The sequence below is a fragment of the Capricornis sumatraensis genome, chromosome 4, assembly GCF_032405125.1.
Source record: "Capricornis sumatraensis isolate serow.1 chromosome 4, serow.2, whole genome shotgun sequence".
Taxonomy (NCBI): domain Eukaryota; kingdom Metazoa; phylum Chordata; class Mammalia; order Artiodactyla; family Bovidae; genus Capricornis; species Capricornis sumatraensis.
This window is the reverse complement of record NC_091072.1, coordinates 29,085,689-29,104,644: the sequence shown is the minus strand read 5'-3', so window position 1 is coordinate 29,104,644 and position 18,956 is coordinate 29,085,689. Positions and strand designations below refer to the sequence as shown.

General features: G+C 42.6%; 1 protein-coding gene across 3 annotated transcripts in view; it reads left to right on the top strand.

Annotated features, from left to right (window-relative positions):
• The window catches only part of FAM149A (family with sequence similarity 149 member A), a 38,466-nt gene that overhangs the window by 7,492 nt on the left and 12,018 nt on the right, over positions 1–18,956 (top strand). The window contains exons 1-7 of one of the 3 annotated variants that reach the window (XM_068970423.1): positions 7,865–7,934; positions 12,111–12,221; positions 12,523–12,661; positions 14,805–14,947; positions 16,250–16,375; positions 17,777–17,947; positions 18,472–18,656. In XM_068970423.1, coding sequence (XP_068826524.1) covers positions 14,862–14,947; positions 16,250–16,375; positions 17,777–17,947; positions 18,472–18,656 — 568 coding nt within the window. In that variant the 5' untranslated portion in view covers positions 7,865–7,934; positions 12,111–12,221; positions 12,523–12,661; positions 14,805–14,861. Of the gene's footprint in view, positions 1–7,864; positions 7,935–12,110; positions 12,222–12,522; positions 12,662–14,804; positions 14,948–16,249; positions 16,376–17,776; positions 17,948–18,471; positions 18,657–18,956 lie in introns of those variants that run through there. The other 2 variants (XM_068970422.1, XM_068970421.1) reach the window with 2 other exon arrangements.

Sequence of the window (18,956 nt, the reverse complement as noted above, 5' to 3'; positions counted from 1 at the left end):
ACCGCACAGCCTTCCTCTGGGGCTCTACCAGCCCAACTAGGCTGTGTACAAGGATCAGCGCCCTCTGATCCCTTACCTCGTAACATCATTGGTCAGCCTCTGTTACCCCTGAGGTCTGCACTTTGTGCTTCTCGTCAGTTTCCTGAAGGACATCCTCTAGGAACTCCCTGGTGCTGAAAGGCTGATTCACGGCTTCACTGGCCCTTGGGAATAAGAAAAGAAGCACTTTTCCAATGATGGGCTGGATGGATTTCCGCCCTCATTAACTTCCTGGCCAGGCACCTTCCTTATGGTACAGTGTTTTACTGCTTTAAAGCATTAGTTTTGTGACTGTTTCTCAAATATGTATTATTCTATGGAGCCAAGGTTCTTAGCATAATGACTAGTATTTCCCTGTCTACCAGGTACCAAATGCTGTGTGCATATTCTATAGTCATTATCATGAATCCCCAGAACACACACACAAGGAAGGAATTATATTTCCATTTACATATGAAGAAATTGAGATTCAGAAAGGATTATAAATAGTCTCATTCAGACGGTTAATATGTGGAAATGAAAGATTCAAATTTAGGCAGTCAATTTTTATCACCCACGCTTACGTGTAGCCAAATTTTTTAAAGAATTAAGATGGTAATAAGGATTAAAATCTACTTCTAAGGAAATCGGTAGCATTTTTTCTGAAACAAACTGACTCTAAGAAATTGTACTCTTTCCAATAAAAATTAGTTTGAAAATAAAAATCATGTTAATAAGTAAAATTATCTTTCTCAAAATAATATTCCTAGTAATACTATAAGGACACAAAAATTAGTGTACTTTTGTCCACTTTGAGGCACAGATAACAAATGATTTTTATTATAACGCTAGAATTTCTTTAAAGCATTTCCTTTCTTTAAAGCAAAACTATTGTCATCTCTCTTTTACTTTATTATGTATATGTTTCACATAAATTATTTTGTGTATATTTAATAGTAAATCAAATATTTTATTTGTACAAGTAAGGCAGATAATTAGCAATCATTGCCTTACTGGGGAAAAATAACAGGAGAAGCAATTAGATATGCCTTTGCTAAGGGGAAAACGTACACATTAGCATTTTCTTAATTAGCCGTTTCACTTAAAGGGTTTAGAAGAAGCCTTATATTAATAATTAAATATTGACAACTGTAAAGATATGGGAATGGAGGTGAAAGAGATAGTCTTGGTAAAACTCTATTTTTTAATTTCTAATTTTTAATTAGAAATTTAATTTTTGGCCGTACCATCCAGCCTTGGTAGGGTCTTAGCTCCCCTACCAAGAATCAAATCCAGGCCCTCTACAGTTACAGCACAGGGTCCTAACCACTGGACCACCTGAGAATTCCCTACTCTATTTTTTAAAATGTTAATTACTGATAAAATTAGTCCTAAATTTCTTGGTTCAGATTTCACACAACTGAGACGGAGGTGAAGGACCATGATTTTAGGTGAGAAGTGGGTAAGAAGAAATTGTTCTCTTACTTACAAAACAGACTCAGAGACTTCGAGAACAGGCTTATATTTGCAGGGGATTGGGGGGAGGAAGGATGGGGGAAGGGATTGGGGGGAGGAAGGATGGGGGAAGGGATTGGGGGGAGGAAGGTTGTGGGAAGGGATAGGTAGGGAGCTTCAGATGGACTTGTAAACGCTGCTTTATTTAAAATGGATAACCAGCAAGGACCTACAGTATAGTACAGGGAACTCTTCTCAATGTTATGCAGAAACCTGGATAGGAGAGGAGTTTGGGGGAGAATGGATACATGTGTATGTATGGCTGAGTCTCTTCGCTGTTCACCTGAAACTATGACAACATTGTTAATCAGCTATATCCCAATATAAAAGGTTGACATTAATACATGTAATAGGCAGTTGACTAAGATAAAAGCAAAGCAAGAAAAAAAAGTTAAAAAGAAATTTTTCTCCATAGAAAATTTGTAACCTTATCTTCAACAGTAACTCAGCTCAGTGTTATAAAAAACAAAAACAACACAACCCTCTGTGGGACACCTTACTATATAATACCTTTTTTTTCCCCTCCTTATAATGAGGAAAATGTGCTTTTACCTTTATTTTAGCCAAGGATTGACCTGTGCTTAATGGAAATGTGTCCTAATGTTTCGGAGCTCGTAATTCTTGTGAATTCAAAGTCAATATGAAATTCAGTTTAGGAATGGAGCACTTTTCTTTACCATTTAATGTATTTAATGTTGCTCTTTTGCTTAACATGGACACTTTGAGTTTAGCATCGTGTGTGTATGTGTGTGTGAACTCCAAATACACATAAGTCTGTCCAAATACACAAATACCTGTCCCTGTTTGGAAACCTCTGTTTTTGCCTCAAACTGACTACAAAGGAGCAGGCAATCTTGTTTTCACCATAAGTAACAATGAATCATTCTTGCATTAAAGAATTGCAGGAGGGACGGGGGCCTTCCCTGGTAGTCCACTGATTCATCCTCTGAGCTGCCAGTGCAGGGAGTGAGTTTTCCATCCCTGGTCAGGGAACTAAGATCCCTCATGCCATTCAGTGTGGCCAAAAGATTAAAAAAAAAAAAAAAAAAAAAGAATTAGGGATAAAAATGTGTATTTTCCCTTGGGAGATGAATGGAGATTTGTATCACATGTTGTACAATATTTCAGTGCAAAAATTTCCTTCATTCTACTTCCAACAGTAACAAACTAGGTTGTTTTAGGAAAGCCACCACCTGAGTGCATCTAGAAGAGCTGGACAATAAATTTTAAAAAACCACTGAAGTTTTTATAAACTGGAACTAGACCAGCCTCATAGGAACTGAAACCCAGCTTTAAATCTTCTTAATTCCTGATTGGATTTAGATGATTTGAATTTGCTGGAGCTGCTAGCCCTCTCTGCTGTAAGAACCAAATTTAATCCCCTCTGTATTTAAGATTATAGCAACAACTGTATATTGTTCATCAAAGACACAGTTTATAAGAATATAAAAATATTGAATATAAATGTTTATGGATGAAGAGTTTGTACATGCAATTTCTAATGAAAAGAAACACACACTTAGAATTTCCACAGCAGAGAAGTAGTGATGTTAATCATCTGACAAATTATGCTGGTACAATATCATTTTCCAGTTTAGACTGCTTTTTAATAAAGGGTTACCTTTTAGGGTTGCTGTGAGGTTTGGGAGTAAGGTATGTAGGTCCCTGACCCCTAATTACCTGCCAAGCTGAAAGCACCATGCATGGAGGGTGTTAGTGAGGTGACACTTTGTGTTGACTGCGCAGACTAGATATTGTTCACTGAAACAGTGATTTCTGACCTAAGCAGGTTCTATATCTGTGGTGGTGGTGGTAGTTTAGTCGCTAAGTCATGTCTGACTCTTGCAACCCCATGGACTGTAGCCCACCAGGCTCCTCTGTCCATGGGATTCTCCAGGCAAGAATACCGGAGTGGGTTGCCATTTCTTTCTTTTTTTTTTTCTTTTCTTTTTTTTGCCATTTCTTTCTTCAGGGGATCTTCCTGACCCAGGAATCGAACCTGGGTCTTCTGCATTGCAGGCAGATGACCTACCGACTGAGCTATGAGGGAAGCCTATATCTGTACTATAATGAAAATTCACTAAACCTTGCAAAAGCATTGTTGTTGTTCAGTCACTCATCCATGTCCCACTCTTTGTGACCCTATGGACTGCAGTACGCCAGGCTTCCCTGTCCTTCACTATTTTCCAGGATTTGCTCAAATTCATGTCCATTGAGTTGGTGATGCCAATCCATCCATCTCAACCTCTGTCATCCCCTTCTTTCCCTGCCTTCAGTCTTTCCCAGCATCAAGGTCTTTTACAGTAGGTCAGCTTTTTGCATCAGATGGCCAAAGTATTGGAGCTTCAGCTTCAGTATCACTCGTTCCAGTGAATATTCAGGACTGATTTCCTTTAGGATTGACTGGTTGGATCTCCTTGCAGTCCAAGGGACTTTCAAGAGTCTTCTCCAACACCGGTCTTCTCCAACAGTTCAAAAGTATCAGTTCTTTGGTGCTCAGCCTTCTTCATGGTCCAACTCTCACATCCATACACAACTCCTGGGAAAACCATAGCTTTGACTAGACAGACTTTTGTCGGCAAAGTAATTTTTCTCCTTTCTAATATGCTACGTTTGTCATAGCTTTTCTTCAAAGGAGCAAGTGTCTTTTAATTTCATGGCTGCAGTCACCATCTGCAGGGATTTTGGAGCCCGAGAAAATAAAGTCTGTCACTGTTTCCGTTGCTTCCCCATCTATTTACCATAAAGTGATGGGACCAGATGCCATGATCTTAGTTTTTGGAATGTTGAGTTATAAGCCAGCCTTTCACTCTCCTCTTTCACCTTCATCAAGAGGCTCTTTAGTTCCTCTTTGCTTTCGGCCATAGGTGGTGTCATCTGCTTACCTGAGGTTATTGATATTTCACCTGGCAATCTTGATTCCAGCTTGTGCTTAATCCAGTCCAGCATTTCTCTTGCCTGGAAAATCCCATGGAGGGAGGAGCCTGGTAGGCTGCAGTCCATGGGGTCGCAAAGAGTCGGACACAACTGAGCGACTTCACTTTGCCTTTTCACTTTCATGCATTGGAAAAGGAAATGGCGAACCACTCCAGTGTTCTTGCCTGGAGAATCCCAGGGACGGGGGAGTCTGGTGGGCTGCCGTCTACAGGGTCGCACAGAGTCGGACACGACTGAAGCGACTTAGCAGCAGCAGCAGCACCCTGCATATAAATTAAATAAGCAGGGTGCCAATATACAGCCTAGGTGTACTCCTTTCCCAATTTTGAACCAGTCCATATTCCATGTCTGGTTCTAACTGTTGCTTCTTGACCTGCATTCAGATTTCTCAGGAGGCAGGTAAGGTGGTCTGGTATTCCCATCTCTTTCAGAATATTCCACAGTTTGTTGTGAGCCACATAGTCAAAGGCTTCAGCATAGTCAATGAAGCAGAAGTAGATAGCCTTCTAGAATTCTCTTGCTTTTTCTATGATCCAAGGGATGTTGTCAACTTGATCTCTGACTCCTCTGCCTTTTCTAAATCCAGCTTGTACATCTGGAAGTTCTCAATTCATATACTGTTGAAGGCTAGCTTGAAGGATTTTGAGCATTACTCTGCTAGCATGTGAAATGAGTGCAATTGTGCAATAGTTTGAACGTGCTTGGCATTGCCCTTCTTTGGGACTGGAATGAAAACTGACCTTTTCCAGTTCTGTGGCCACTGCTGAGTTTTCCAAATTTGCTGGCATGCTGAGTGCAGCACTTTCACAGCATCATCTTTTAGGATTTGAAATAGCTCAGCTGGAATTCCACCACTTCCGCTAGCTTTGTTCGTAGTGATTTTTCCTAAGGCCCACTTGACTTCGCACTGCAGAGTGTCTGGCTCTAGGTGAGTAATCACACCATCATGGTTATTTGGGTCATAAAGATCTTTTGTGTATAGTTCTTCTGCATATTCTTGCCACCTCTTCTTAATCTCTTCTGCTTCCTTTAGGTCCGTACTGTTTCTGTCTTTTGTTTTGCCCATCTTGTATGAAATGTTCCCTTGGTATCTCTAATTTTCTTGAAGAGATCTCTAGTCTTTCCCTTTTTATTGTTTTCCTCTTTTTCTTATACAAAACATAATGGAATTAAAATGTAACTGGGCATGGTTTTCAAAGTGCGAAAAGGGTGCCATCTAGTGCTTGTGTGCCAGTATTGCATGCAAACAACTCAGTTTTAAGGACTTGGCTCCTATTATTGTGGCTGCTGCTGCTAAGTCACTTCAGTCGTGTCCAACTCTGTGAGACCCCACGATGGCAGCCCACCAGGCTCCCCCGTCCCTGGGATTCTCCAGGCAAGAACACTGGAGTGGGTTGCCATTTCCTTCTCCAGTGGAGGCAGTGGTAAATCCCATACCTGCAGGGTAGATCAGCGGGCTAAAAACCCAGGGGAGAATTTTAGTTGCAGTTCAAGTCCAAAGGCAGTCTGCTGGCAGAACTCTTTCTTGGTCTTCAGAGCCAAAGGACGGACATGCTCCCAAGGAGGAGGCTTCTCTTCCTCACTTGGCCAGGACTGGGGTGATGACATTTTAGGGGATTCTTGAGAGGCCTGAGTGTACTGGGCATGTGGGAGGGATAGAGACTCAGAGAGGATGATGGCAGAGTAAAGGAGTCTGCAGATTCTTTACCCTTTTCCCGCTGAGAGAGGCATTCTATCTTCCAGCAGGAGGGATAGATGGGCTTCTTTATACCTGCTCAGGGTTAGAAGGCCTCGGATCTCACAGGAGAATGGACGGCCAGGGCAGGCCATGTCCCCTTTATTCGTCATAATTATTAAGAACTTCTTAGTGGGAAAGGGCACACCCCAGGTAGTGCTCACCTTTGGACATCTTGCTTTGATAATATATCTTACTTCAGCCAACTCACTCTTGTTTCTTTTAGTTTATGAAAGCAGTGGCTTGGCCACTTGGCTGTCTCACAGCATAGCTTCTGGTGACTCTCATCCTGGTGTCATTGTGTGACTTCAAGACTGAAACAAGCACATATTAATAAACCAAAACAAGGTGTCTGAGAGAAAGCATCTGAAGATGGAGACACCGGACCGCACAGGAAGTGAATCCGGCTGCCTAATGACACCTAGTGCTGTGTGTATGTGAGACAGAGAGAGTGTGTGTGTGTCTGTGTATGAGAGAGTGTGTGTGTGTGAGAGTGTGTGAGAGAGTGTGTGTGTGTGAGTGTGTGAGTGTGTGTGTGTGAGTGTGAGTGTGTGTGTATGTGTGTAAGAGACTGTGTGTGAGACAGTGTGTGTGTGTGAGACAGAGTGTGTGTGAGTGTGTGTGTGTGTGTGAGAGAGAGAGAGTGTGTGTGAGAGAGAGAAAGTGTGCGTGTGCGCACGCACAGACTCTTGTGACTCCAAGGAGTGTAGCCCGCTAGGCTTCTCTATTCATGGGATTCTCCAGACAAGGATACTGGAATGGGTTGCCATTTCCTACTCTAGGGGATCTTCCCTACCCCAGGATCAAACACCCCTCTCCTGCTGTTTCCTGCATTGGCAGGCAGATTCTTCACCACTGAGCCACCTGGGAAGCCCAATGAGACCTTGAGTTCCCTGTTAGTCAGATTAGCATCTTGCCTTTACCAGGCTGAGACTTCACTTTTTATTAAACCTCCCTCTACTTATCCTCAGCCCCACTAGGAATCCTTTGACGCGAGGAGGGATGTGGGTGAAATGGTTCCGTATTCCTTCTGTTGATTAAAATTCTATTTTTAAAGATTAAGGATGTCAGACACCTGTCTGGGCAGACCCCGGGGAAGGGGGTGCGAAGGCCAGATCGGTGCGCTCTGGAGGCGCAGAGAGGGCAGTGGAGCGGTTGGACGCCTGCGGTCAAAGCTCAGGGCACTGGATTGTGAAAGGTGGCCCCTGGCAGCGGGAAGAGGGCACGCGGACCGAGGCCCTGGGAGGCTTGGTGGGAGCAGGGAGCGCCGAGAGTCTCTGGAAGACGGGGACGCAGCCAGGGAACCAGCCTCCGGCACTGCCAGACCTCCGCGAGAGGCGCGGCAGCCACGGAGGCGGAGGGGAGGGCGGGCGCGGGCCGGGAGGCGTCGCCCCGCCGCGCCGGAATCTGGCCGGAGGAGCCGGAGGGGGAGCAGCGCCGGGCGCCCGACGATCGGCGATCGCAGTGCCCATGGTCCGCGCTGCCTGGGCCCGGACACCCCTGGCCGCACCCCTAGAGACTCGCGGTTCCCGGCGGCGCCTCGGAGGCACATGCAGGGCTAGCTAGTGGGCTGGGGCGCAGAGCTGGGCGGCCGGGGACCCCTCGCCCCCGGGGCGCGGGGGCGCCGCCTGCAGGGTGCGGGTTGGCAGCGCCCAGCGGTGCCCAGGCCTCTGGGCTCCGGGCCCGGCCCACAGGACGCAAGCCCAGGCCTGGGGCTGGTGGTGATTGGGTAAGTCCTGATCTGGGAAGGTAGGAGGCATGAACTTGCCTCCGTATAGATAGCATTTTTGAGCCATGCGCTTGATTTTTATTTTCCCCCCACTGCTTGCAAAGCCAGAATCCATCTGGTCTGTTCCTCGGCATCCATTCATGAAATCTCGTGCTGACATCATCCGGCCTCCTAGAGCCAAGATGCTCGCTTGGTCTGACGAGCACTCGTGGCGTCTGAGATAGACTTTTCATCAGTCCTGAGGGCAGAGAGCCTCAGTTGCTTCTAGGATGTGCTTGTGTAAATCCGGGTTTATCATCCTGCATTTCAGCCCATTCACGTTTCAGACAGTCTTTTAAAGCAGAAATATGCATTTTGAAAGCTGCGGTTACTGATTACTAATCGAATTTCTGTAGAGCAAAGTGACAGAGGTTTGTGGGCTATCGAGGGTTGTTTTTTTTTTTTTTTTTTTCCTTTCTGCTGTGGGGCGCTTGTAGGATATCAGCTCGCCAACCAGGAGGGAACCCTGGCCAGGCAGTGAAAGTCCAGTTAACTGGACTGCCAGGTAACTCCCAAGAGGCAACTTAAAAAAAAAAAAGTCGATTATCTAGTCATTTCCTTGACCTGGAATAGAGTGACTCAAGGAGACAGAGTGCACGTGCATGCTAAGTCACTGAAATCGTGTTCGACTCTTTGCAACCCCATGGACTATATCCAGCCAGGCTCCTCTGTCCATGAGATTCTCCAGGCAAGAATCGTGGAGTGGGTTTCCATGCCCTTCTCCAAGGGATCTTCCCAAACCTTAGCCTTAATTTAACTTTCATGTAGCAACCAGTTAGTGCAATAGAGTTCAGTGGTTGCCTGCCCTTCAGTCTTCCCTAAGACCCAGATCCTGTGCCCAGATCAACAGCCTTAAATGTACCGACTAGTGGCATTTTACTATTTCTAAAACTTTGGACAGGAAATAGTGTAAAACTCTTATATGTCTGTGTATCATGTAATACAAGCTCACTAGACATCTCACCACTTTAAAGTTTTAAGATATTTATAAGACATACTTTTAAGTTGTGTATACTTTCCTAGACTCTATAGATGACAGAGGAGTTGACAGTTTACAGGATATTAAAGATGCTCAATATTAGGTCTGATATAACTATAGTACGTGGTTAGAGGACAGAGAAACCACAAGGTTCAAAATAAACTGTAAAAAGAAACATGGCCAGTTTTATACATTTTGTCCTTCATTCACTGCCTCAGTAACTTGTGGTTCCTGGAGAGACATCCAGATTAGACGGCCTGGGTCCCAGGACCAGCTCCAACCCTCTCTTCTTCATGACTGTGAGCAGTCATTGAGTTTGTTGGGCTCAAATTCCTCTTCAGAATTCCTCTGAACTTTGTGGTCAAATGTATTTGCTGTTCAGCTGAACTCTGATGTTGAAAGTGTCCCACAGAAATACAGGTGTTTCAGAGAAGATGAGGCAGGGAAGAGGTGAGGAGAGAAGAGTTGGAGAAATGGTGTGGAGGTATTTTCAGGCATCTGTTTTCCAGCTATCTGCCCCCTCCCAGCATCCTTGCATCTTTCAGTCCTCTTGTCCTCAACTACACTTTGAAGTGAGTAGGAATGCTGATCTGAGCAAGAATATGGTGTGATGTGAAGAGAGGGGTTCCTTCTTCAATTTGTAAACAGCTTTCTTCTTCGTCTGAAAAGATATCCCCTTGCTCCCTTAGAAAAAGGATGATTTTTTTGGAAGAAGAAATTACTGTTCATTGAAAACAAAGCAGACTGGCATGAGTCTGATTAGTGAATTTAACTTTCAAATGCAGAAAAAGCAGAGGAAGAGCTCAAAATGAGAAAGGTGGACTTGAGTGGATTAGGTGCTCCATAAATAGTCATTTTTGGAGATAGCAGCTATGCTAAGAACTGTGAATCTTCTTTCTTTATCAAGGATAAAGAATTCTCCAGCAATATCTTAGATGTGGAGGATACTTTCATTTTGTATTAAACAGAAACATTCAGAGTGATTAGAGGGCCAAAGCATGCCCTTTGAGGTACTAATTTAACTAGGGATCCTTGCAGCAAACTGAGAGCATCTCTAAGTGAAAGGAAGTATTTTGGGTGCTATAGATGGAAAATATTAATAAGGTATCAGGATCATCCCAAGAAAAAACTTAAGTAGGGGCTTCCCTGGTGGTCCAGTGGCTAAGACTCCACACTCCCAGTGCAGGGGGCTGGGGTCAGTCCCTGGTTGGGGAATTAGATCCCACATGCCTCAACTTAAGTGTTCGCATGCCACAACCAAAGATCCCACGTGCGGCATCTAAGGCCTGGTGTAGCCCAATAAATAAATATAAATATTTTTAAAAAACTAAAGTACCAAGGCAGATGAATAATAGGAAATGCTGGGAAAAGTGAAATAACGTAAGAACGCAGTGTTTTCATTGAGTGGCATATGCCAACAAAGTAGTGATTTATCTGGCCTGATTATGTAGACACTTCACATATTCATCTAGTTTAAGTCTCACAACAACTGGAGAAATAACTTGGTCAAGCACACAGCCTTGGGCAAGATTCTAATCCATGCTATTTTGTTCTATAGATATTACCAAAGAATAATATTTTATCTAATTTACCACCCTGGCATTTAAAATTTTTTCTCAATAACAAGCAAATTAACTTATATATGAATATGTATTTTATAACACTCAAAGCAGATCTATTTGATACAATTTTTTATTGTATCTTATGTCATAAGTATTTTTATGTTTATCTAGAGTTATAGTGTCATATGGAAATGACTGGGTAGGGTTAGAGGTAAGGCAGTGTATTAGCATGAAAGCTTGTCTATATTCTTTTCTCCATTACTCTTTCTTTAACAGCTTTGCTCTTAGGATTGCTTGCTTGTACTTATGACTATTAAACAATAAAGGGAGGGGAAAAATCCTATAATTCTGCTATTCTCCCTTGTAAATATATATATGATTGCTCACTTTTGTGTAGTAATAACTACACAAAGTAATAGTTGCTGCTGCTAAGTCACTTCAGTTGTGTTCGACTCTGTGCGACCCCATAGACAGCAGCCCACCAGACTCCTCTATCCCTGGGATTCTCTAGGCAAGAATACTGGAGTGGGTTGCCATTTCCTTCAGTAATAGTAATTAACTTGTTAAAAATTCTCTTTGTTGTAGAGTTCTTTAGTATATAACAAAGGGTAAAACTGATCCTCATATTAATATTTTTTAAAACTCCATTTACAGTCAGAAACACAAGTGTTGAAAATTACATACCATTTATTTGAAAAGCAAATTTTTAAATGAATGCTAGAGTGATGTCCCTATTAGAAATATTGAAAATTGACTTTTTTCCTCAAATAACTACCATATCTAAAGTTAATATAAAACATGTGGGAAAATATGACTTTGATAAAAGAACAGAAGTAGTTTACTGTTAGAAAGATATTTTGATTAGAGGGAAGTAAATGTTTTAAGAGGTTCGTTGAAAGGACATTTTAATGATTAACACTAACTGGACTACACCAGCCAGGTTTAATGCCATATTTAAAATTGAGAGGTTTCTTCTGTTTTAGTTTTCCATTACTTTTAATATTTTAAAACTATCTCTCTTTTTTTTTTTTTTTGGTACAAGGCTGGCTGGCTTTTGCAAGCCCAAGGGCACCTGGGGTCAAGAAATACCTGGGACCTGAAATCCAGCTCACGTTTCCATCACCAAGTTTTGGAGTGAGGCTGTGTCCACCTAGGTTTGGGGCAACCTTTAGACCAATCTGGTTGAGTCACAAGAAGTTGCTTTTATGTAACAGTGCATATAGGTTAATAACAACCTTGATTTTTTTAAAATTAATTAATTTATTTTAATTGGAGGCTAATTGCTTTACAAAATTGTGGTGGTTTTTGCATACATCAACATGAATCAGCCACGGGTGCACACGTGTCCCCCCATCCTGAACCTCCCTTCCAGCTCCCTCCCCACCCCACAACCTTGATTTTAAGAAAAATAAAAATGGTAGGGAACTAAGCCTCAGTGTCTTGAGGTGTGTGTGGGGTGTGTGTGTGCGCTCATACATGTGTGTGTTTAGGGAGACATGATGGGAAGAGAGGGGCAACTTTCTATGAAAGGAAATTTTAAATGTCTTAATGAATAAACTTATTATATTAGTTACTTTTCATATTTTATTTTTTCAGAAGAGGACTGTCAGAAGGATCTGGAAAGCAGAGTTTCGCTGTGAAAAGCAAAGATCCTTTACCTACCCATTTTACAAAAAATGTACAGAAAGCCATTGCTAAATACAGCCGGTAAGAATTAGCCTTTTAAATGCTTCTGATCACAAAATCAAAACTTGCCTGAATGAATATGGGAAACAGAATCACTGATGGGCCATGGATTTCTACAAGGTAAAAAAAAAAAAAAAAAAAAGCTTTATTTTTAGCCAAGTGAAACATTACACTGCATAAATCTTTTAAAATCAGTGTAGTGTGAAAATTAACCAGTATATTTAAAGGAAGAAAGAGGAAGTAAGCTCAGAGAGGTGAAGCCGCTTCCCAGTAAAACCTGTTCCCAGTAACTGTCATTTGTTACTTATATTTCTTCCTGCAGGGAATCTGCGTCATCATTTTCATCAAGTGGGAGCCCCACGCCTACAGAAGCCCCCAACTCCTGGTCTGGGTCTGGGACACAGAGTTCAACAACTGGTTTATCTACGGAGAGGAGCTCCATTTACTCCTGGAGAGATGATGTATGTCTCACAAAATTTTGGATAATCTCATGGTTACAATTCATAACGATGATCTAAAGTTTTTACCAAATTAAAACCTTTACCTGGTACACTTGTACATATACATAAATATAAAAGCACTGACATGTCACACATAAAACTGAAAATACACTCTTAAGAAAAATTAAAAAGCTCCCATTATCACACAGTCCAGCATCTTAGCTATGGATAGTTCTGTTTTTCCCGCCTCCAAACCCCCCATCAGGTTGTTATATATGATTTTTTCCATAAATATCTGTGGTTGCAAATTCAAGAGAGATTCTGACAATTAGGAACTTGAATAAGAGAAAAATTGGGGGAAAATAAAAGCTGTTTAAAAACAAAAAAATCACGATTAGGGAATTTCCCCTGAATATTCTAAGTCAGGTATTTTACATCTAATCCTAGCAGAAGATGTTAACCCTGTAGTGAGAATGAGCTGGGTGGGACTCTAGTCTGCAGCCCAAGCTTGCCATTCAAATCTGTGTGATTGCACAGTCTCTGACCTCTTCATCCCCTCAAGAGTCTGAGAATTCTGGAACACAGGCTTTTGTGACGCCCCTGTGCCCATGGAAGATTCCGGACTAGCTCCTTGGATGGTCTCATTCCTGCTGTTTTCTTGTTTGTGTTCTGGTTTTCTTTGCTTTCTTTAAAAGCAGCTCTCTGCCCTGGACTGTGCATGTGGGTCCACTCCCCGGGGATGGTTTTACATGGTTTTATAGCAGCGGTTCTCCAAAGGGGCCAGAGGAAAAGGGTTGTGGGGTGCAGGGCAGGGGTTGAGGGGGCGGCTGAAAGGGAGTCAGCCCTGAATCACTCGGGCACTTTTCAGAGGAGATGTGAGTCTGTCACTGGGATAAACACCACCCGCTCCCACCCACACTCTTTGGTCAAAAGAGGGCAGATGGGAAGAAGGCTGAGAACCATTGCTTTGTGAAGCATTAGCGTCCAAATGCTGGGTTCCTTTCCTACAAAATTTCAAGTAATTATCCAGAGAGAGTCTTACGACTGCCGTTTATAGAGTTTAAATTACTCCAGTCCCTAAACATTGTTTTGTTTTGAATTTAAAAACGTTTACTTACTTTTCGATAGGTAATATTTGTAAATGCAACAAAATACAAAACAGAGAAAAATGAAAATAAGCCCTCTTCACACCCCAGCCAAATATTCTTCTGAGTTTTCTCCTTATTTTGTATTTTAAAAGAGGTAATTCAGCTACCCTGCAATCTGGGAATCTAGTTTTTTATCAACTAAGGGGAAGAAGTATCATGGAAAATATGGAATAGCAGTCTGTGAAAATCAGCCTGAATTGACCATTTTGGATCAGATATGTCAGGCTGAATTTGTGGGTTAGATTTCACACACCCGCCCTGGGAGAAAACGGACCGGACTAAGGCCTTTGCCCTGTCAGCCGATAATTGGTTCTTCCGGTTGTGCTTCTGTTCACGTTTTCCTCACTGACTGTAAGGGCACGAGGCCTGTTACTTCTCAGTCATTTTCAATATACAGAAAAACTGAAGGGTTTTCTCCCTGACAGTTCACTGCGCCCTCAGCCCAAGAATCTCTTAAGACCAGACAGGAAAAATGAATACTCTGGTCTCATCCTAATAATCACATCTTTTCGGATACCTAAGGTGGTTTTTTGTTTGTTTGTTTGTCTGTTTTTCTTGAGTGAAAGAAAGTGATTCTTTCCCTTTCCGTGAAATAATATTCCTTTGCATTAGAAAAAGATTGCAATTTGCAAATGCAGTTAGGTGTCCAAGGCACAACTACATGAGGGACACATGTCTGTGCACACACATACGTGCATGTGCTTGGATATATGGTGTGTGTGTTTCCAGCATCATCAATGTCTATGTCAGTATGTATATTCATAGCTGTAACTATGTTTATGTAAAATCTTGGATTATGAGACTTTCTCGTGGTAGAGATTATCTCTAACAGTTAAGGAAACTAAGTCTCAGTTGGGATGTACTTTTTCAGAAGAGTAAAAATTGGAGCCCTGGTATGTCTGGTTTCGATCGAGTTACGCTCCCTCCTATTATATAAATTTGTAAGTATCATTGATTCTGACGCCCTTATTGACAGCTTCTAGTCCTGTAACTAAATGTGTGTTTCTATATTTTAGGAGTTTGACAAAGCCAGTGCACAGAAGGTGCAGCAGTTATTCTGGGAGGTCGAGGAAATGTTGTTTGAAGGGAAAGGAAGCCCTCAGACCCAGAATCTCCAGGCTGAGTGCCGTGAATGGGCAGGCCGGTCCCTGCATCTGAGGTGAGGAGGTTGTTCACAAAAATTCTCCAGAAGGAGGTTGGGAACTGCTCCCTGTTGACCTGTTCAATACGTCGGTATATTTTCAGTGAAAGTGCTTGTCAAAATATGTACCGGGAACACACGTGCTTTACCGAGAAATCACTCCCTTCGAAATGGTGTCTGAGGAAATCTGGAGACCTTCCAAGTGCACTTTAATTTGTGAGACGCGAATGGAGCTCATGCTCGGAAAGGCATTGCATGCATCACAGATGCGAGAATGGAAGAAGGGAGGGAGCGATCCTTGCCTTCCCACTCCCTAGTCTGTGAGCAGCTGTGTCCACCCTCGAGGAGCAACGCATGGGGCAAGGTCTGGGCAGGAAGAGAGAGATTCTTTGCATGGATGAATCTGACTATCTCATCAAGATCCCTTATGTAGGAGAAGGTCATCTATTTCTTTTTAATATCAAAGACAAAGGATATAGATCGAGTATACAGATTGTCTTCCTTCAATTACTCAGCCAAACCTACTTAGAGGGTAAAAAAAAAAAATAAATAATAATCCATGTCCATTATCTGAAGTTTCTCGGGGTTATATCTGGGGAGACTACATTAGAATTTCCATACAGATGTTGATAAATCTTCTGGTTATCTTAACTAAGTAACTAAGATTTTTAAAAAATCCTGACTTAACTAAGATTTTTAAAAATCTTTACTCAGTAGGTTTAATTTTTCGTCTCCAGGCCATTGTAAGCCCCTGCCTTAGAGTCCACTAGACGTTAACAATGCACGTGGACTTTCCTCGGCATCACGGTGCACTTGCCTAAACCCAGGAGCTCAGATCTGTTTCTTTCAGTGTTGTCCTACATACTCAAGATAAAAATGAAGGAAGCGAGAGGGTAGAGAAAAGAAAAGATGGGAAGGACTGTAAACCAAGTATATATATTCACATTATTTTCCTTTGTTGCGTATATATTGGTTAACATAGGGAGCTTCCGTGTGCCTAGCATTACCTTAGCTGTCTGAATGTGATTATACTGTCTCTAAGCTACTTGTTAGTCCTACAAGGGAACTGTTATTCTACTTTGCATACAAAATGGAACAGATGAAACCAGTGGCTCAGGGAGCCTGCAAACTTTGGCTCAGGGCTCTCCATCAATGGCAAGAACAGTGTAGTATGTCCCCCCTCAAAGCCCGTACGTTTCTTGTGATCCCGTTACACTGTTCATGGACCTTATCGCTTCATCCTTTCAAAACTGCTTCAAAACGTCTTCCCCTTTCCAATAAAAAATGTCAGTTTCCTTTTTTTTCCCCTCCCACTTTCAGAGTATTAGGAAGACAGCTCATCCCGCCCACTGATGAAGGAGTTGAGCATTTCCAGAGCAGCCGGCCTGCTTCTGCCATCCACAGACCCTTCCTTGATGACTGTGGACACAGCAGCAACATCAGAGAGTATGTTGCTAGAAGTTACTTTCGAAAGTGAAAGTGTGAAGGTGTTAGTCGCTCAGTCGTGTCTGACTCTTTGCGATCCCATGGACCATAGCCTGCCAGGCTCCTCTGTCCATGGAACTCTCCAGCAACACTGGAGTGGGTTGCCATTTCCTTCTCCAAGGGATCTTCCTGACCCAGGTATCGAACCTGGGTCTCCTGCATTGCAGGCAGATTGTTTACCAACTGAGCCACCTGGGAAGCATATTTTAAACTATATATTTAAATAAATAAGTAATAGCCAGAATGTGCACGTACTAAGTTGCTTCAGTTGTGACTGACTCTTTGCGACTCTATGAACCGTCCATGGCTCCTCTGTCCATGGGATTCTCCAGGCAAGAATAGTGGAGTGGGTAGCCATGTCCTCCTCCAGGGGATCTTCCTGACCCAGGGACTGAACCCACATCTCCTGTGGCTCCTGCATTGCAAGTGGATTTTTCATGGCTAAGCCACTGGGGAACCCCAGTAGCCACAACTGAAGCAACTTAGCACACACACACATATCCATCCGCTGTTACGAGCAGATGTGCTCACGCTCAGTCATGTCCGACCCCGTGGACTGTAGCCCGCCAGGCTCCTCTGTCCATGGAATTCTCCAGGCAAGAATACTGGAGAGAGTCGCCATGTCCTCCTCCAGGGGATCTTCCTGATCCAGGGATGGAACCCGAGTCTCCTGTGTCTCCTGCATTGGCAGGTGGATTCTTTGCCACTGTGCCATGTAGGAAGCCCTAAAAAGTATTTTCAAATGCATTTTAGTTATACTTTTTCATGTCTATCTCAGCTGTGATCCTTGGCTTCACCAACTTAGAAGTTTAGATTTCAATAAAGGGCCAGTGCAGAGCACTTTTTTTTTTTTAAACCCAAGATACTTCTGATTCTAAACTGATGATGCTGTGTGCATGTAATACAAATATCAAGGCAGTTAACTTTTAAACTGTTGTTTCAAATACTCTGAGAGGCGGGGGCTAGATGCCAAATCAAGAACTGCCTCACGGTAATGGATACTAAGCCTCAAGACAGTAGCAGAAGAAATAAAGCTCTATTCTGTGTTCTTTTGCTCATGAACAGATTTTGGTAAGCCCCTTATGCCATTCACACATCTTAGGGACTATCCCATGATGCGTCTTCATCATAGCAAAGAAGACACAAACTCTTAGAATGATTTAGACTTTTAGGAAGCCCTTAAAAATTTTAATGATGCCTGGGTTAAAATGTCGCTTTTAAGCATATGACTTTTGTCAAATGTAGTGTTTAGTGCTTTTTAAAATTTGGAAATCTGTGGCCTTGTAACTAATTTAAGGGCCCACCCGGATCATGTAAACATTGTATTGTTGACCCTCATGCAGAATCTGCTTTTCCCCATAGGCTGTGCATCTCTGGGTCTCAGATAGTCCCGGCCTTGCTCTCAGCCCCCTCCCTGCCGGGTCCTGATGGTACCAGGGTTGTGGACCTCATGGCACATTCATCTCTGGAAGAAGAGGTTTTTGATGTGGATGGAAAGATTGAAGAGTATTTTGCTTTTGACCGAAAACAAGAGTAAATAGAATTTTATTCGACATTGACTTAGTACAGTAATATCTATTGGGCATGTGTGTTGATTATAGGCTCATGTAGTGTTTTGTGCATTTTTCACTTATCTGAAAGATTTTCCATTCTTTTGAGAGTCCTGTGCTCCCCAGTTTTTCAGTTCCTGGCAGGGTATGCATATGTTAGAGCAGTGTTTCCCTTTCTTACTGACAAAGTGGCACTGATAGAAAATAAGAATTGCGTTTAGCGCGTTGGTGAAAGTGGGAAGGCTTCTAGTGGGCTTTGTCCCCCAGGGTTTCAGAATCTGGCTGCCCAGGAGAGCAAAGGGGAAAAGGTCCAGGTCCAGTCTCTGCTCTAAAGGCGTATCTGATTCTTAGAGAAAAGCTATTGGTATTGTATAATAAAAATTTGGTACTGAAAAAATGCTGTTTGTATATAAACATATATGAATGTGTGTTGGATAGCTAGAGGAGTAGCATTCTTTTAACCTCAACCATTGATAGCTCAGTAATGAGAATGGGTTTTATCCTTAGTGGCGAGGACTGTCTTGAACAAAAGCCAGCTCGTCGTCGCAGGACGTGGCGTAGGCACGGACTTCCTCCCGTGTCGCCGCACGACTGTATCAGAGACGCGGTGGCTGCGGAAGTGTTTGATCACGTCTGGACGAATGTGGTGGAGGTGCTGGAAAAGCTGACCAGAAAAAACTGGGAACTTAGAGGTACTTAATTTGTAGAATGTGACGTATTGAAAAGAAAAAGTAACCCCTGCTCCTCAGCTTTCTGTCCCACTTGCTTGACTTGGCCAAATCTAGGACATGACTGGAGTGAGAAGGGAAGTGGGTTTCTGCCTTTATTCACAAGTAAACTTTAATCACCTCAGAAATGATATTCTTGTGTTTTGAGCTATAAAAATAAGATTGAGGTATTCCTGAAAAAGTACAGAAATACATTAGAGAGAAGCTAGAAGTCACTTTTTAAATTCTGATTTTAAAAAATTACCTAACTAATCTCTAGTAATG